We start from the raw sequence: 19,203 nt of genomic DNA on the forward strand, positions 1-19,203 counted from the left end.
TTTTATGATATCAAAGATACTTGGAATATCTCATGAAAATCTCCCTGCATCAGAGAGCGAGAAATTCTGGCTGACACCTTCATTCCGGCCGGAAATGGAGAAGAGAGAGGAGGAGTGTTTAGTTTGAATTTTTTAAATTTTCACCGCCTTCCTCGAAAAATTTCTACTTTCCCTCTAAGACCTCCCAACTCATTGCATTTGTTTTGAGTTAGGATGACTACAAATTTAATACAGGAAATTGGGCCATTATTTTTTTTGTCAAAAAGACATTATCTTTTTGTCCTAGGTCCAATGTATAGCTTGGAAATAGTCTTGAAGGGCAATTCTAAAAGCACTCCCATTTCTGATCCCGAAATTACCATTAGAATCTTAGTTTGCAAAGTTCTCCCATTTCTGATCCCGAAATTACCATTAGAATCTTAGTTTGCAAAACTTTGCAAACTGATTTGCACTTCTTTACAATGACTTTGTAAAACTTTGCACACACTTTATAGAGCTTTGCAACCTAGTTTGCAGAGCTTTGCAAGCTGGTTTGCGAAGCTTTACAATCTGATTTTCAAAGCTTTGCAAACTGGTTTGCAATCTGGTTTGGAATAAGGTCAATTTCGCCTTTTCCCTATATTAGATAATTTACAAAAATACCATAAGTAGCTGAAACCTATAAAAAGTTGATAAATCCTTTTCAACCAAAACTCAGTTTTTTAAGGGAGTTTTGACCAGATTTCCCAATTTAATATGATACCAAAATTAGGCCCACAAGTGTTAGACTAAAAAAGAAATCCACACGTGTGAGAATAGTCCCACATCATGTATATACTTTTAAGACTAATTATTCATTCATCATCAATACACCAGAGTCCATACAATTTTAAACTCCAAAACCTACCTCATATTGTACCTGTCAATGCATTTGTTTCAAAAGTTGCTAAATTTAACAAAGACATTAACATATTCGCTCTCTACTTGATAAAAAAGAAACTTAAAAGAGTACAGGAATCTTAATAACATTTCTTGAATCTTTTGTCATGAACTTTAAATAAGATCTATCACCTCAACTTTCTTCTAATTCACCAATTTCCGCTAAGGTAGTACACTCCGCAAGTTGAACCCCTGTGTGATATTAAATATGGATTCAAGATGGAGCTGTTATCAGATAATAAAGGTATGAAGCAAGTAACAAAAATGACAGGAAAGATGTAATATTAGTAGTACCATGACAGTTCAAATTTTAAAAGGAAACAGGACTTGCATCTGGAGTTGCCAATGTGGGACAAGGTGCCATGATTTCTTTAGGTTCGAAATGAAGAAAATAAAGAAATGATACCCTTTTTAGTTCCCAAGAGATAGATAGTCTACTGTGTAATCTTTGAGTGTTCCTCATTCTAAGTCTCCAATATATAAGATAAACCAAAGGAATACAATGAGACTTTTGGCGAAAATTGAGAGGGTATAAACTCATTTCTGCACACCACCACCCAAACCAAGCTAAATTAATGTTTCAAGCAATGTTTCCACAAGATAACCTCCACATTCTATATGAACCCAAATCTGTATCTAGGTCAGCAAATAAAAGAAAGGGCAGCCATTCGGAGTTGAAAAGAAGCTATGTAGCCTAAATAACAAACTTAAATGATATGTTGATTATGTTGGTTCTGGAATTTCTAGAGCAACGGGAACGCGGGAAGAAGGTAGATCTACCTACGGAGTACGGCTTACGCTACTAACTGCAAAGATAATTAAACCACTAGTACAGATGTCACAGAGATCAAGAGTTTGACAGACTTTGATCATATATCTTCTTTAAAACTTGATTGTATCTCTTTTTTAAAACTTGATCATATTGTGTCATAAAGGTTATGCTACTTTTGCCCGAAGTACTCTACCATGCTCGCTAAGTACTTGCTAGTTGTCAGTCAAGGTTGACCTACGAGTTTTAAAAGAGGTCCCCAAATAAGCAACTGAGTGAATCGAGCTGACCATCTCACCAGTTTGCATATAAGTGATAATCTAATTCCATGAAAGTATTGGTTTACAGATAATATTCAACTGGGTATTAAATTATATTTATTTGATTATGGATCATTAGTTTTGATGGTTAAGCTACTTTTGCCCGAAGTACTCTACCATGCTCGCTAAGTACTTGCTAGTTGTCAGTCAAGGTTGACCTACAAGTTTTAAAAGAGGTCCCCAAATAAGCAACTGAGTGAATCGAGCTGACCATGAAAGTATTGGTTTACAGATAATATAATTCCATGAAAGTATTGGTTTACAGATAATATTTAACTGGGGTATTAAATTATATTTATTTGATTATGGATCATTAGTTTTGATGGTTAACACAAAGTTCAAGATTTACTATATATACTCATGAATTTCGGAATTCTTTTTTCAAAAGTGTGGTAATAATGTATTTCAAGGGGCATATCATATATGAAAATAAAGTGCTTATAGGTTATATAAATTATCCGAGTAGTGTCGATTACTCGGTAGTAGCGACTACCCTCCTGTTGCCTAACCAGCCTTCGGGTCCAAGTTTGACAGAATAGTTGAAGGGGCATCTTGCTCCTAGGAATTAGCGAATTTTGCAGTTGTTGAAGGTAATGTGTCATTTATGTCACCTTATGAGTATACTACAAGGGTCCGAAGGTGTGGCAACCATTGAAATAACACACCCATCTCTTTTTCCATCAAAAGGAATTCTATGAGGCCCTAAAAGTTATTGGGCTTGACTTAGTCCCTGCTCAGCCAAGATCGGACCCAATTGAGTATCTCAAATTGGTCGGCCCAAGAATATGGCTTTCTATACAAGTCTTATATATTAGGGTTATATCCACATGTCTTATTAGTGAATTGGTTTGGAATTCTGTCCAGGATCAGTGAAGGAATTGGTGTCGGATCAGCTTGGGACTCAATCCTGAGTCTCACCTGAAATGATACGGAGTGAAATTTTACGAGAGCGTGAGAAGATCTGATCAGCAAATCACTTCTTTTTTCAAGTCCGAGCTTCGAATTCACATCTACTCACTCAAGCAGTTTGAAAGAAATAGAGTACCCCAAACTCAGACCAACTATTAATATGCTGCCAAATAATAGTCTAAATACCTTACTCGCATCTCAACGTTGTCCATGACTTTTGCTAGTTGAACGGCTAGCCAATAGCTTTCGGCTTGGACTAAGATGATCATCCTGCAAAAAGAATCAAACCAAACGTTAAACACTGAGATATAGAATAGAAAATAAGAGATTACTAGCTAAGATTTTAGAAACAAATGGGATACGAAAAGGAAAAGATGGCTAACTAGGTCATATAGAAGAAACTCTACCTCAGTATCAACAGATGCTTCATGTACAAAAAACTTTGATATAATTCGTTAACTAAATCGAATCAAATGTGAGATTAAATGACCGATGCGCGTTGTTAGCAAAATGGAGTCCAAGAAACCACACAAGCATACTAAATATAGCCAGCAGAAGAGTAGGTTCAGCTTATACGAAATGACAAATCCCATGAACCTCCCTCTCTCCCTCTCCCTCTCTCTCTCTCTCTCTCTCTCTCTACTTCAACAGAGGTCAAAGACATCTTTTCATTTCTTCAATGGGGAAAGTGATAGCCAGACAGAGAGTAACAGAGAGTTTAGAGAAACCAAACAGAGGGGAACACATCTGTCCAGACCCTCTGCCTAATGCACAGAGCCACAGGTAAAAGCTCTGTCCATCAACAGAGGGCCGTTCGAGCCTCACCGCCAGCTAAGATATCAACAAAAAGAGACCAAAGGACCTGTCTCTCTATGTTCAAATGCCGTTCAGATTTTTAATACAATCAAAGTTTACCATCCGCTGTAACGGTTTCCAGCATTAAATTTGGTCAACTCTGACATGCTCAAATATGGTTAAGATGCTCTTCTATTTCTGAGTAGCACAAAACTCTTTCTCAAACTTGTTCACTAATATGGAGTACTTATCGTCAAACAGCATAGATATAAAGAGGATAGAGAGGAGAAGATGAGGGGGGATCTAGCAAATCAAATTGAAAGTCGATCTAGTTCGCCCAACTAGATCCGACGTTCTTTCTCTCTCTAACTCCCTCTTCAGATCAACGAAATAAAAGAACGTTATTTTGGTGGACCTCCATCAATGGAGGTCCATTGAAGTTGAAGTGGGACAGAGGAATTGAGAAAGAAGCACGTATAGAATTTTGGGAGAGAGAAAAGAAAAACATTAAAGCATGAGCATTTTCGGAAAGTAAAAAAGGCAATTAATTGTTAATGGATGAAATCAAAAAATAGGGTGAACCGTCTACTGGACCAACTAGGCAGCTAAACAGTCTCTTAGACAAACTAAAGGGTACAAGGTCTACTTGTAATAAACTAGTACCTATTTGGGGATTTGCCTTCTTATTTAGAGGTATATATTCTGTAGTTTCTACTATGCATTTATTCCCTTCCGGAAAAAATGGAAGTCACATCTTAATACTATTTTAGAATCGAAACAACAAACTGATATAACAAGAGAAAAAGAGCAAGTAACCCATAAGAAACAGACACAGAGAAAGTAGATGGAAAACTAAGATATATAGGTACAACGTATAACATAGGATCAAATATCTTAATACTTCTAATAAAACATGTTTGATCATCTAGATGTCTCCTCATGGATAAATTGACTTGGTCCATACTGTGGTCAGTTCTAGAACAAATTGGTCCAGAGAACACTAGAATAGCACCTAATCCGTCCGACATAGTTTGCTATTTTTTCGAAACTCAAGTAGAATAGATAAGGAAAATGGTAACATGCAGTCCCCCATTTAGCAAGTTTTAGAGTTCCACACTTCAACTAATTCAACTACTGAAGAAGGCAATAAATGAACAAAAGCTTTTTAGAAGTGGCAGAATTACATCATCCAACAAACCTTGTACAAAGAAGCTGCAGATTCAGACTGCATTGTTTGGTTTGGTACATGACCCAGAGATTGGAAGGTATCCAGGGCATCCAATGTCAACTGCCACCCGCAAAGAGCTAAAGTACCAGAGCTGGAACTTGAGCTGCTACTATTACAGCCAGCTGCAGCAACATTTCCATTCACCCAAGGACAGAAACTATTGTGATACTTGATTGGGTCGAATTTAGTTGCTTCTTCATAGTTGCTTTCCCCATTCGGCGGCCCTGAAAATGTAGTTCCACAATATATCATCAACAAGAGAAAGTACCCTACGAAAATGTGTTGCATGTAATAGGAAACAGGGCAAAAAACACCATTAACGATTGTCCTACATTAAAACATGGAGTTAATTGGGCCAACAAGCGATGTAATAAAGATATTGTTTTCTCTATCGAAGAACATTTTAAGGAAGTTGCAGAAGATATCTTCATGACTGGTGCCTGATTAAGTATGAAGTTAAAGAATCACTTACAAAGTTATAATTGAGGTCTGATTATATCATTCATGGAAGTTATCATATCAAGCATTTTCCATGAAAACGGTCGTCTAAAAGGTAACTGAATAACGCAAAAATAACAGCGTATCTATGAACCTGGATTACCTATACCATTTGCCGCAACAAAATCAGATTCAGGGAATGCACAATCATCAGTTAGTGATGCCTTGGCAGCCTGAGTCACCTCTTCCTTGGAAGCTTCATAAGCAGAATATACTACTGCATCGCAAGATACAGAGGGATGGGCACTGTTATGGGCCGATTTGTGGCTTCGGCTTATCTTCTGACCACTTTCAACAGAGTCAGCCTTTGCCGAACCACCAATTTTTGAACCACTGTCTTCCCTTCCAATGGACCGAGACATTATATCTTGACTATCACCGTGAGTATCCTCTCTATCCACTTCTTCAGGAATAAATTCATCCATTAGTCCAGGGCCTGGAACCGATTCACCTGTTTGCCCTTGATTTTCAGTGACTTCTGCAATTGGTTCAGCATCTCCAACAACACTCTCTGCTCTCTGGATAGAAATATCAGTTCCATGGATTTCTGCCTCATGGCTAGCACCCATACCAACACTTCCTGCACTAATTCCAAAGCTAAATCGGTCTCTGGCATTAGCGGTCACAGTTTCCGTATTTACTAGTTCTTCGCCATCATTAATGCTGCTGACTCCAATTTCTACGCCTACTCTTCCAGCAGCTCGTTGAACACAAGTGCTTTGTTGCGCTTGAATGCTATAGTTCACCTCAGAAGCCTCATTCATGTCAAGGTTCTTATATATAGCTGGAGAGGAAAAATGAACATCATCAATATTACCAGGATAATTTTCAACGCTGTCCATAGAATTTTCGTCCGCACTGTCATAGATAATATCCATTGCAATAACAGAAGATGCACGTGCTGAATCTCTCGCCGATGAGTGGCCAATAACTTGATCCCTCCTTTGATAGAGTTGATCACTTCTGTTCAGATCCATGTCTACTCCAAAACCTAGTGAATGGCTAGGACCAGCACCAGATGAATCTATTCTGTATGATGAATTGTATGTATCAAAAATATCTGAGTCACGGACACGCTTTGAGGGGCCAGCTGAATATTGTCTACCATCATTTACTTCATCACCATCACGATCAATGACAGTTCCTTCTAAGCTGTCTGCCTGATGCATCCTTAAGTGTGGCCTGTCAACTGTGCTTCCACCTCCCTCTAAGTTCCGCTTCCGAGTGCTTGGGCCTCTTGATTCATATGAAGCTGCACGGTCACCAACCTCGCTCCCTGAAGGTTGGCCAATCCTTAGATCTCTTCCTATAGCTGCATCCTGATATCGCTCAGTCGCAGGAATCATGACCAACTTATTTGATGCTGAAACCCCAGCCATCGTAAGATTCAAATCAACACCTGCATTAGATGGAGATTTGACCTCATCTGTTGCTGCTTCGTCACGTTGTTCTTTCTCCAAACCATCAGTTGCCACCCATCCACTAATTCCACTTGCTGCACTTGCTCCACGCGCCAATGACATCTTTTTGCTTATTTCAGGAGTATCAATGGTGTTGGGAACCAAACAAGCAGGACGAGGAACAGTACTGAATTCCCAAATTCTGACAGTAGAACCACATAAGCTACAATCTAACATAGGGCACATAGAGTTACACCTAGATTCCGAAACTGAAACTTTTTTCTTTCCGGTGGCTTTTGTGGAAGCCGATGTTGCTCTTTTGCCAAGTCTAGCATCCTGAGAAGGGCTCGCTCTGTCTCTTGTATGGCCAAAAGAGGATTCATTCCTAGCCGATTGAGCAGAATGTTCTTCACAATCTTGAACATTAGGAAGCCATCTTGTTTCCCAACCACAAAGGCTAATCAGCTTTTGAGCCTGCAAATAAAATATCAGAACTAATAAGATTCAAATCTTGATCTCTCCCATAAAAAGAGATACATATCACTGTTTAACCAAAGTGAGCTTCACAATAAAAGTATTAGCCAGTAAGTTCTTACATGATAATAAATACAGCTAGCATCTTCTCGTGAGGATTCCACCCCTGGTGCGGTCTCCGTCTTGAAGCCTATTTCGCCAACTAATGCAACTTGTGACTGGGCTAGAAAGCGGTCAATTTGTGAGCTCTGCGAAATCCGCATTTGTTCAATAGCAGATGCAGATATAATAGGAAGAGACGGGAACTGCAACAATCCATCACATCGATCCTTATAACCACCAATCAGGGCAGCTTGAGGTGTTGGAGGAAACTGAACCAAGCTTTCTGCACAACTGTTCCCTCTCCAAGGACACGTGACTTTGTGTCCAACATCAAGTTGTTTAGAGAAGGCTTCAGCAGCACTATCAACTTCATCAAAATAAACGAGAACTGACCCATGTTAGCAAGCATATGGAGGAACAATCAAAATTACTGCTCCAGGACAAAGCAAAAATGAAAGAGGCCAATTTATTAGCTGCCAAAGGAATGTGTATACGCAAATAAGAAAAAGACCACCGCACAAGAGACGAGCCATTTATTAAGATATAGGGCCTACACACCACAATAAACACAATTACCAGAAACAGATCTCTGGGCACATCGATAAGATATATTCATTCAAAGTTTCAAAAAAAAAGATCTCTAGGGCCTAGGCACATCAATACGTCCTGACCATTTTAAAGGCTAAACTGATAAGTCCTAATGAGATGTAATTCAGTAGGGTAAAAACTAGGGAGATATCCACTAGAAAATGATCTTTTAGTTATTCAACTATAACTTAAAGAAACCAATGAAACACCATAAATATCCCGCATAAAATCTGAAATAAGCTTCTATCTTCAGACGAAAACAGCTAAACCCAAAGAAATAATACGAGAACTTGAATAAACCTTGCCTAAATTAAATTTCTACGGAAAACAAATAATTAAATGAACTATACTCAAAACCCAACTTATCCTAAACTATCTAAACGAGTGCGATGGTCCTTGTATTCATGAGGGTAAGACATGCCTTATGCCTGTAGGAGTAGGACTCATCTAAAACTTGTCTAAAATACAAAGATCAATTAGGAAACTTTCTAATTTAATGCATAAACTTGTCCACAAGAATCAAACTAAAAGCAAGTAAAACAGTTTATTAGAAGCAAATAACACACTAAAAGCTGGGTGTATTTGAGCCGCACATTTAGTTAACAATCAAGCCTGACATTTGCACATAAAGTAATGGAATAACAAATGAAATTGAATAGAAGTCAACCATCAATTCACGGCATTCGCCATTTATCTCCAGCATGCTTTTTCTAATTCTCTAAGATATCAAAAAGCTAGGCATCATAAGTTTAGAATAACCGATCTAGAATTGCAAAGCACAGGCAATGTTATTTTAATGATATTTACTGATGTGGAAGATTTATAAGCAACGAAGAAATTGAGTAATATAGGGAAACAGCAAAGTATGTTAAAAAAAATTACTGCATCCTATAACTGCAAACCAGAACCAAAGACGTCGAACAGGAACATGTTCAGATAAACAAATTCACAAAGAAAAAGTCACTAACAAACGAAGCCAACATATTTGAATTCAACAATTCACCTTCCACAGACGTCCAAGACGTGGATGGCATAAAAATCAACTTCGCACCACAAGACTCGCATACAATCTCATCAACATCGACGCTTACCCAACCTCTTCGAGCACAAGCTAATGAACTGGCAACCTACATTAATGAAACCCGGATTTTATTTTAAATAATTAAAATAAACAAATAAAAACAATAAAACCTTAACCTAATTATGAAAGGGAGCATATGAGCAAGCACTAGGTTGGTAATATATGTCTGAAAAGAAACAGAACAGAGACATCTATATGTAAGTAATTATACAAAGAGGTAAGTAAATAATGGAAAGAGCTAATATCAAAATATGTAATATATGCACAAAGCCGAAGTCTGTGGTATGAATGACCACCATGGATATTTTAATGTAACACTGAATGACGTTGAAGACGGCAATTACAAAGCACTCCTATTTCAAAATATGCTACAAATTGACGCAGAGAACACACAAACTAAAATACAGAAAGTAAAGCATTTATAACAAGGTTTAGGACCTAGAATTACTTTAACCTATGTGTTTCCTATTTCAAGAAAATATTTTATTGTTCCAAAGTACATCCGAGAAAAAAAAAGTATATTTCTTTTCATTCAAAAGTTTCAAAACAAAAGTACATCTTTCGAATATTCTGCATTTATGTGGAGCAGCAGGATAAAATGCATTCCATAAGCAACTTAATTAAACTACACCATGGATAAAACTGAGAGTAAATTTACGCTTTATATCTTATTTGGAAAAGTAGAAATATTTGTACAAATACAGATTCCAGGTTCATAAATGACATCAGTGGAAAATACATCACAGAGATCCAAACCTTTGGCTTCCCAGACCAGTTTGAAGGCTTGAACGTAGCCAAACGCCTAAGCAAATCTCCTCTTTCCCATGGTCTGCAGGAAGGTTGTGATGATCCAAGAGCAGAACCTCCAGCACTAGTGCTCAAGGAAGTTCTCTGGGGCAGCGGCCCACCACATGACAGAGAGCCTGCTTTGGAACCTTTTCCATGACCAAACCAATCTATGCTTCCAATATTTGTGGGAACAGCAGGTGATGATGCCCCTACAGAACTGATAGAAGATGTGCAAAGGAACCTTAAGTTTACGAAAATAAACCAAAATGTTCAACTGTGCAGGAATATCACATGAATCGTAATACAATCTGAAAATCCAAAACAACAATATCTTTTAAAGCCCTCTGAGCACAATATCTTAATCAACAAATATAGATTGAAATTTCCAAAACAGCTAGTTGGATACCCTGAAACCGGTTGCTCGTTGCTTAAATCTTCTCTGCATACCTTATTTTTATTTTGACACGTGATGTTTAGTTTTTCTGGGTTAATCCAGTGTTTGGTTTCACGTCTTATTGGTGCACAAGGAGAGAAGTAGTTCATTCTATAACTAAATGAATATTCCAAAAGGATGTGTTTTCAACAAATCGTCAGCTGTAAAGCCATTTTGTCCAACTATTAAATAATAGAGACTAATAGACGCCTAAATAAAAAAAATGAGGAAGTAAGGATAAAGATGTGTAGGAGCGTTATTTTGCAAGGGAAGTAATGTAAAACTGTAAATCCATTGGCGGAAGCTACAATTTGGATTACTCAATGATCAAATTACAAAATCAAGGCCCCGTTTGGTTCCGCTTGTTTCAAGTGCTTATTGAAAACTTTATGCATTTGGTTCGAAAAAGCTGCAGATTTTAAGCAAGAAAAGCTTAGGCCTCATTTGGATAAGCAAATAGCTCATTAGTGTAGCTTCTTTATCAGCACTTCAATAGAAGCGTTTTACAGTAAGCTGTTTTTGTTTGGTAGAACATACTCCATGTGTTTTTCTCTCTTAAAAATCTATTGTACGTCATTTGGTAAAAATAATCTAATTTGATATTTCTTATACCAGAAAACTTTTGGGTGTGGAAATTGCACAATCTAAATCTGGCTTTGAATAGATAACATTCTGAACTAAATTAATGCTGAAGACTTAGATATTTGAATCAAATCTTAGAATGTCTTCATGACCAAACCGAGAGAAAGAAAGATTAAGCTTATGAACTGGAAAGTTATTTTTTGTTGGAGATGTGAGGATTTACTGAAGACACAAGGTCATTTGGTTCAGAAAGTTGAGATTTCTTCGTAATCAAGCCGAGAGAAAAGAGAGATTAGGTTTAGGGTTTTCATTTTATGATTCCAACCATGTGGATTTGATCTTCCAAAGTTTGTACTTTCATGGAAGGGATATGTGATTGATCAATATTGTAAATTGTATCTAAATTTCTTTTCCTTGTGCATACAAAACTTTAGTGTGAACCCAATCATGTGCAAGATTTGGTCCTTCAAACTTTAATGGAGGAAGCTGTGTAGAAAACATGTCTTTCTCACTCTAGGGTTTTGCACTCCCATGTGCAAAGAGGTAATTGACATGTCCTAATTACTTAGGGTATTAGTGTAATATTGTAAAAGTGTTGAGGATACACGTCCCACAAAAAGTAACGTATTGCTTTCCGAGAAAGCAATTCGCAGAAGCCGTTGTTTCATAGCTTCTGCTTTTTATATAATTTGGGCTTTTGTGGCTTTAAAAAAAGCATTAGCTTATTTTACCAACACAAATTAAGTTAATAAACACTTAAAAATGAGCTAAAAGCAGATTTTAGCTCATTTTAAGCTAACCCAAATGTGGCCTTAGTCCTACAAAAAGCAGATGCCATAATTTTGTAGCTTTTGTATAATTACTTTATAAAATTTTAGATTATGAAAATAAAATAAAATAATTGTCTTTTTTGTCACCATCAATAAACATTCACCACAACCACTTCACCACCTCCATCACTTTCACTCCACCACCTCTGCCACCACAACCACTCCACCACTTTACCACCTCTGCCGCAACTCCATCACCTCCGGTGAAACTTCACCACCACTCCACTACTTCCGTCACAACCACCGCCGCCATCAAAAACATATATCGCCATCACAACCACAACCACTTCACACCTTAAAGAGATTTCTTTGGCCTTATAAATAAACCTAATAATAATAATGATAATAATAGTAGTAGCCAACTAATATTACAAAAATGAGAAATTACTATTGCCCTATTTCGTTGGTGAAGACAGTGCACTTAAACTAGGAACTTTTCCTTCTTACCAACTGGGAGCTTATGGACTGCATAATTTTTGGGGTTTCTTGATAGGCTTAGTTTGTCATGCAGTGTCTGACTTTTTAGGATACGCATTTTGTAACCTTTCCTTTTTAATTCAATCATATTGTTAATAGAAATTTTCTATCGCCTTCCACAACAGTTCAAAGTTAGGATTTTGTCTTCTAAGTTTAAGGTTTAATAACCTTAAGTTTAAATGCAAAGTCCTTTAGTGGAATAGGTAGATGTAAAGCTTTCCATAACATTAAAAGCTAAACTATGCAATTAAGAATTAACAGTAAACTTAATGTCATATTTATTTTATTTTTTGCGGGAGCTAATTTATATTGCAGCTGCTACTTCGCTAGAGATTAAACATTAAGATAATCACCATCTCATCGAGATCTAGCTAGACGAGAACATAAAAAAAAACAAAACAAAACAATTGCTTATGTCCATTGCCCTGATAATAAGTGAAAAGCTAATTAAATCACAACCACAAAAGGATAGTGCCGGATCAAATCTTTCTTTTGGGATATTGACAACGATGGTCATTATAAAGGCATTGATACATCAATACGATGTGATAAGCACAATAACCACCGAATTTAAACCTTACAGAAACTACTGGCCTAAATCCCATTTAACTACTTTATTTATAGTCAAGTTCACTAATCCTGGATTTGCACTTCCATGGGATCTGGGACCTCCGTATTGCGCAGGGTAAATGCACCACCAAGTGGGCAACCAGTTGTTGGCTTGCCGGTCAATTCTATTAAAAGGGAAGGGGTAGATTATGAGTTGCTAGTTGAGGCAAGGCAACCAGAACATTATCTTACCTTCATACCAGCCCGTAAAGTGCATTTACAACTTCTTTTTCAATAAGAATAACAGTAAGAACTGACACAACATTTAAAGTTCCATTTTCTATAATTAAATCTGTGACGAACATTAAATTATCATGTCCATCCCTAAAATGTAATGTTTCCTTCCCAGTTTCTATACTCACTTACAATTCATCAAGATCACAATCAAGAGTGATACCCAAAGTTCGTAGCGTATTTAATCAATCTCCTAATATATATCGTTTGTCCACTTGCCAATTACTCTCGTGAAACGAGAACCACATTACAAACATCACGTTTGCAACTTAGAAGCTACTTATCAGTTGTAAGAACTCAAATTCCATTTCAGACCTCCAAGAAATGTAAAATATAGCACCTTTACCGTTTTCCCCCCATTGAATTTTTCAAGGTCAGAGTTTTAGAGATAACAATCAACAATAAGAGAACCAATTAACCTAAAAATTTGACAATTAACCTAAAATAAGAGAATTTTAAAGAAACCCCTAAAATTAAAACGGCAAGGCCATATCAGAGATCATTCGATGTAGAGTTCTGGTATAATAATAACCCTAGAGTAAAATCTAAATCTAGGGTTTGAAGAAGAGGATTTATGTAGTGACATATACCTGGCAGCAGGAGTTTGTGGAGGTGAAGACGACCTAGCGAGGAGCAGAGGATCAACAGTGTTTGTACCTCCAGAGCTAATAACCTCATCCCTCATCTTCTCTCTCTATAATTTTTTTTCAAGTTCTCTCGTCCCTCTACTCGGTATCTTTTATATGAAAAGCTGAAGAAAAAAATTTCGGTTTCAGATTCTAAAATGCGCCTGGCGCGCAATACGCGTCATTGCCAAATGGTTTTGTCGCTGACTGCTCAACCTTGGGCTAGGATTGGATAATCTTTTTCTTTTTCCTTTCTTTTTTTTTTCTTTTTTTTTTTTGAACTAGATATTCATTAATTAGTGAAAACGTTATTACTATATTTATCAATTAAAAATACAAGGAACATTCTTCCACATCTTGCTTAAATTCTTTTTCTTCGCCCGTTTCGCTAATTTGTCTGCATTCGAGTTGAATTCTCTTTTGGTGTAATTGAATGTAATCGTCTGGAAAACTTTTCTGCATTTTTGAATTTTCTTGATGTGGATTCGTGATTGCCATTGCACTGCTTGCTTATTGTTCTGAAGGTGTTTGATGAGATTCATGTTGTCACTTTCTATTATGATAGACGTAAGATTTCTTTTTATTGCCCATTCTATTCCGAGAAGGATTGCCATAGCCTCGCTTTCTTCACTGTTTCTTGCTCTAGCTGATTTCCCCTGAGCTTCGATAAATTTAGATTCTGGATTATGAGTAATTAAGCTAATTCCCATATTAGATTTTATATTCATAAACGATGCATCTACGTTAATTTTGATAAAATTATTTGAAGGGGGTTGCCATTTATCTTTCTTTTTGTGTTAGTTTTTTTCCGATTTTTTGTTGATTCTCGGAAAGTTTTCAATCATTTTGATGATTTTATTAAGATCATTGATTTCGTGTTGATACCAGTGGTCGCATCTAGCTTTCCATAAAATCCAGAGAATACTCGAAAAGTGAATATTCTCATTCGTATAACAGAGATGAGCATTTTCTTTCCACGAGAAATCCAGTCCGATATGGAAGTAATATTCTCTGAAATGATATTAAAATAGAACCATATGTTTTTAGCTAAAGCGCAGTGTAAAAGAGCATGTTCGATGGATTCAATATTAATACAGTTCGGGCAAGTAGTGTTGTTGTCTATGTATTTTCCGATTCTCTCTCTAACAGGGAGAGCTTTGGTACAGATTTTCCAGATAAAGTTCTTGATTCTAGGAATGGTCGGAAGCGACCATATGAACTTCCAGTTATGAGTGTTAGGATTCTGGCGGATGGTATTGGTGATTATGTGTTGGTACATAGAGGCGACCGTAAATTTACCCGTTTTGGTGAGATTCCATTTAAGTTGATGTTTTCCTTCACTGTTCACTGGGATAGCTTTAATAAGTTCCTGAGTGTTGGTATCAAAGTTAGCATTGAGGGCTTCATTATTCCACGTGTTGTTTGTGATAAGTTGTGCTACTTTTGTTAGATTGGAGTTGTTGTTATTTGGAACCATTCCATTCATCTCTAGGATCCAATTATCGGTCCAAATGTTAATTTCATTTCCGAAGTTCACCTCCCAGGTGGAAAGGTCTTCGATGAAGTTGAAGTGCTTTCTTATGGTTTTCCAGATTCAAGAGTGATGAGCTTTCGCCGGGCCAGGGGTATCGGATTGGGGGTAATATTTAGCTTTGAGGAGTTTAACCCACATCGCATCTGGTTCAGTTTTGAGTCTCTAGGCCATCTTGGAAAGTAAAGCGGTGTTGTCTATCTCTGGCATATGAATCCCTAGACCTCCATTGCTCGGGAGGCAAATATATGACCATGCTTTAGTGCATATACCTTTCGACCTACCCCACCAGATATTCCGTTGAACGGACTTGATGCTTTTGCTTATCCCTTTAGGAATTACAAAGCATTGCATCTGATATCGGGGTACGGCTGCAGCTATGGCCGAAATGACCACCGTACGCCCAACTTGGGATAAAAATGTGTGATTCCATTTGTTCAGCTTATTCTTAATGTGCTCAAGGATGTCTTTGAAAACCTTAGTCTTTTGGGCCCCAATGAATAACTGCGCCCCCAAATATTTCTCTGATGTGGAGGCATGTCTGACTTTGAGAGTGCGCATAATGAGGCGTTTGAATTTTGGGTGCGAATTCTTGGAGTAGAAAATGTTGGACTTCGCATAGTTTATCATTTGACCCGAGGTATCACAGAAGTCTTGAATGATATTTTTCAGGTTATGAATGTTGTCGATGGTGTTCTTGCCGAAGATGATGCAATCGTCCGCGAAAAGGAGGTGTGGGATCTCAAGATCAGAGTGATTAGTCGGGAATCCCAGAAACCTATCTTGGCTGTTATTCGACCTCAATTTCCGACTAAGGCCTTCCATAGCAATCGTGAAGAGAAAGGGCGAAAGAGGATCTCCTTGTCTAATGCCTCTGGTAGGGTAGAAAACCTGTCCTGGACGACCATTAATGAGAACTGACATAGAAGATGTAGAGATACAAGTATTGATCATCTGAATCCAGTGTTCGGCATAACCTAAACTTTTCATGATATCCGTAATGTATTTCCATTCAAGTCTATTGAAGGCTTTTGACATGTCTAGCTTGAGACCGAAATATCCAACAACACCTTTCATTTTCTTGAACGAGTGGGTGATTTCCTGACCCATGATGATGTTGTCTGTGATCTGCCTTCCCGGGACATAAGCCGTTTGGAAAGGAGAGATGATCGGGTTTAAAGTTTTTTAAAATTTCTCAGCCAGCAACTTGGTGATGATTTTGTAGGTAGTATTTAACAGGCTAATCGGACGGTAGTCCGCTGGGGTTTGAGGTGTGGGCGTTTTGGGAATGAGGCAAATATGGGTGTGGTTAATCTCTAGGGGTAGGTAAGTTGTCTGAAAGAAGTTTTTAACCAGGTCATAAATGTCCGAACTAATCGTATCCCAGTTAGACTGGAAGAAGAAAGGTGGGTATCCATCTGGGCCCGGGGCCACTTCCTTTTTCAGACTTTGGATAGCCTAGTCAATCTCATCTTTGTTTGGGATAGCCAAAAGATCTTGATTCTGGGTAAGGGATATAGATTGGTTGAACAGGTTATGGGTATTAGGGTCTTCCGGAGGGTTGATAGATGTGCTGATGTTAAGAAGATGGGAGGTGAAAGTATCTTGAATGTCTTTAACGTCTTCCTTCCCATCTCCGTTATTATCTTTGATGGCACTGATTTTGTTGCTTCTATTACGCTGAATGGCTTGGGAGTGAAAGTATCTGGTATTCTTATCTCCCAAGGTAATGAAATTGGTTCTCGATTTTTCCTTCCAGAGACTTTCTTGTTGGTTTTAGAGCTCTTCTAATTCCATATTAAGTTTATTGTATTCCTCTTTGGTCTTGGTATTTTGAAGCTTCTTGGTGATCCTCTTAATGTTATTCTCTATGTTGCCAAACACTTTTTTGTTCCAATTAGTGAGCTTTTTGCTCACCTTCTTAAGATCAGTTTAGATGTTATTCTAGTATTGGTTGCTCTTGATGCTATTCCAATTATCTGCTATGAAGTTGAAGCAATGTGGGTGTGTCATCCAAGTTCTGAGAAACTTGAAAGGTTTAGGGCTACTCTGACTAAGGGCTTTGTTATCCAGAAGAATGGGCAGGTGGTCAGACCCCACCGCTTCCAGATGAGTGACACCTGAAGATTGAAATTGTTGAAGCCAAGGTAGATTAGCTAAAGCTTTGTCTAGTCTCTCTTGTATCAGGTGTTCTCCGAATTGTTTGTTACTCCAGGTGTAGGGATTGCCCTGGTAACCCATGTCCAATAGCCCAAGATTATTGATGATCTCTAGAATTTTAGTGGTGAGGGAGTTAGATCCATTGATCCACCAGTTTTCTCCATGAGGTCCAGGATGCAGTTCAGATCTCCAATCACAATCCAAAGGATGTCTTTATCTTGATTAAGATGACTAAGGGTCTTCCAGGGTGTTTAAGCTTGTTCTTGTTGTAGGGGGATCCATAAAAACCTGTAAGTTTTATGGGATTGGGGACATTGTTATTATGCATCTCCGCTTGAATGATGTTGTTATCCGAGTAAGTAATCTTAATGTCCAGATGATGCTTTCAGTAAAGTGCCAGGCCTCCAGCTTTGTTAATGGGATCAACGTAGTGACTAGAGTAGTTTTTGTGAAGGGGGTGTTTTTGTTCATGTTAATGGATTTATTCTTGGTTTCTGACAGGAATATAATGTCAGGCTGATTTTTCAAAATAAGATTGAGCAAAGGTTTTTTGGTGAGGAAAGTGGAAGCTCCCCTCACGTTCCAACTTAATATGGATGGGTTTTCCATAGTGGGGGTAAATAATTTATCATAAAATCTAAGGGCAGGCCAATACTCGGAGAGCCCAATATAAAGGCCCTCTCAAAGTCGCCACTAAAGGAAAAGAAGGTAGAGGAACAGGTCCAAGTGTCACGTGCATATTGTTGAGCATGCATATGACGTGACGAATGCTAGGAGAGCACGTACGAGCATATAGGCCGTAGGGCCGAATACGAGGTCGAGATAGGGCAAGAGTGCCAGCAAACTTCCTTAGGCCATGCACGGGGACATCCGTGGCATTCAAGACTTTGTCAAGGATACGAAGGGTCATTTGGACGAGAGTATGCCTGGTTAAAAGGATTGATGTTTCCTTGTGGAAATAGGCAAAACAACAAGTTTGCACCTTAGGAGGGGGTGGTCTCCCTTCCTCATATGCATCCAGCATATGCCAAGACCTCGTGGATGGGAGCTCGCCCATCTTAGCATGGTATGCACGAAAGTGAGCATCCTCGTGGCGCAACCCATGAGGCCGGCCTAGCGTATGCGAGAGAAACATATTGCACGGGTTCCCTTGTCATAGGAAATGGCTCGGGACAGTACCTGGAGATAGGTTACTGCGGGTTCCTTTGGAAGGTGTGTTGCATATTCTCATGCCATGGCGAGGCGTGCGTCATGCTAGCATATTCCATAAGGAGGATTGAGCTATTCAAGGTGCTAAGCCTTGATGTGCTATGTTGGGCATGAGGTAGCTTATTAGAGATGGATGCTCCTATGCCCAATGTCCGGATGGTAAGCCGAGATGATAAGGTGCCGGATGCTTGAGACTAGATGGCAAGATCTGCATATGCGGCTTGGTGTGCTCCACACATATGTTGGTATCCTTTATAGTGGGCGAGAGTCTATGACTCAAGGAAGCGTTATACGGGACGGCTCGAGCTATGCTCGTAGGTTTGGGACACGTTGGTGTCATGCCGCATTGTTGGTTGGAAACCAAGATGACTTGATAGTCGAGATGCTCCGAATATGTTCGGGAAGGCTGGCTATGTGTTAGGAGGGAATACATAGCGCCGCACGGTACGTTAGGATTTGATATTCCGCACTATCGACCCGTGTCTTTTGAGCATAATATGCCGGGTCGACCTAACGGGACAAAAAGGCCGTGACAATTGGTATCAGAGCCTGATGGGGTGCAGGCTAGACATATACTACACTCTGATACCTATTTGACAATTGGTATCAGAGCCTGGATATCAGGCTATAGATTATGGTGC

General features: G+C 38.4%; 1 protein-coding gene across 3 annotated transcripts; it reads right to left on the reverse strand.

Annotated features, from left to right (window-relative positions):
• Nucleotides 1–814: 814 nt before the first annotated feature.
• LOC147544158 (IAP-like protein 1) lies at nt 815–13,960 on the reverse strand. Of its 3 annotated transcripts, none has more exons than XR_015223286.1 (8): nt 13,627–13,881; nt 9,839–10,088; nt 9,005–9,128; nt 7,434–7,780; nt 5,541–7,311; nt 4,910–5,163; nt 2,285–3,186; nt 815–2,046 (listed from the first exon to the last, which is right to left on the reverse strand). XR_015223286.1 is itself a non-coding variant. In XM_086633858.1 (8 exons), the coding sequence occupies exons 1-7, from the start codon at nt 13,719–13,721 to the stop codon at nt 3,115–3,117; spliced, it is 2,913 nt and encodes a 970-aa protein (XP_086489984.1). In that variant the 5' UTR covers nt 13,722–13,960; the 3' UTR covers nt 815–1,110; nt 3,103–3,114. The 3 variants fall into 3 exon arrangements, 2 of the variants coding, with proteins under 2 accessions (XP_086489984.1, XP_086489986.1); XM_086633858.1 differs by having other exon boundaries at nt 815–1,110; nt 3,103–3,186; nt 13,627–13,960; XM_086633860.1 differs by having other exon boundaries at nt 815–1,110; nt 3,108–3,186; nt 13,627–13,892.
• Nucleotides 13,961–19,203: the final 5,243 nt, after the last annotated feature.

Source organism: Eschscholzia californica, unplaced genomic scaffold (genome assembly GCF_041429995.1).
Source record: "Eschscholzia californica isolate CP2 unplaced genomic scaffold, dmEscCali1.0.p SCAF_4, whole genome shotgun sequence".
Taxonomy (NCBI): Eukaryota; Viridiplantae; Streptophyta; class Magnoliopsida; order Ranunculales; family Papaveraceae; genus Eschscholzia; species Eschscholzia californica.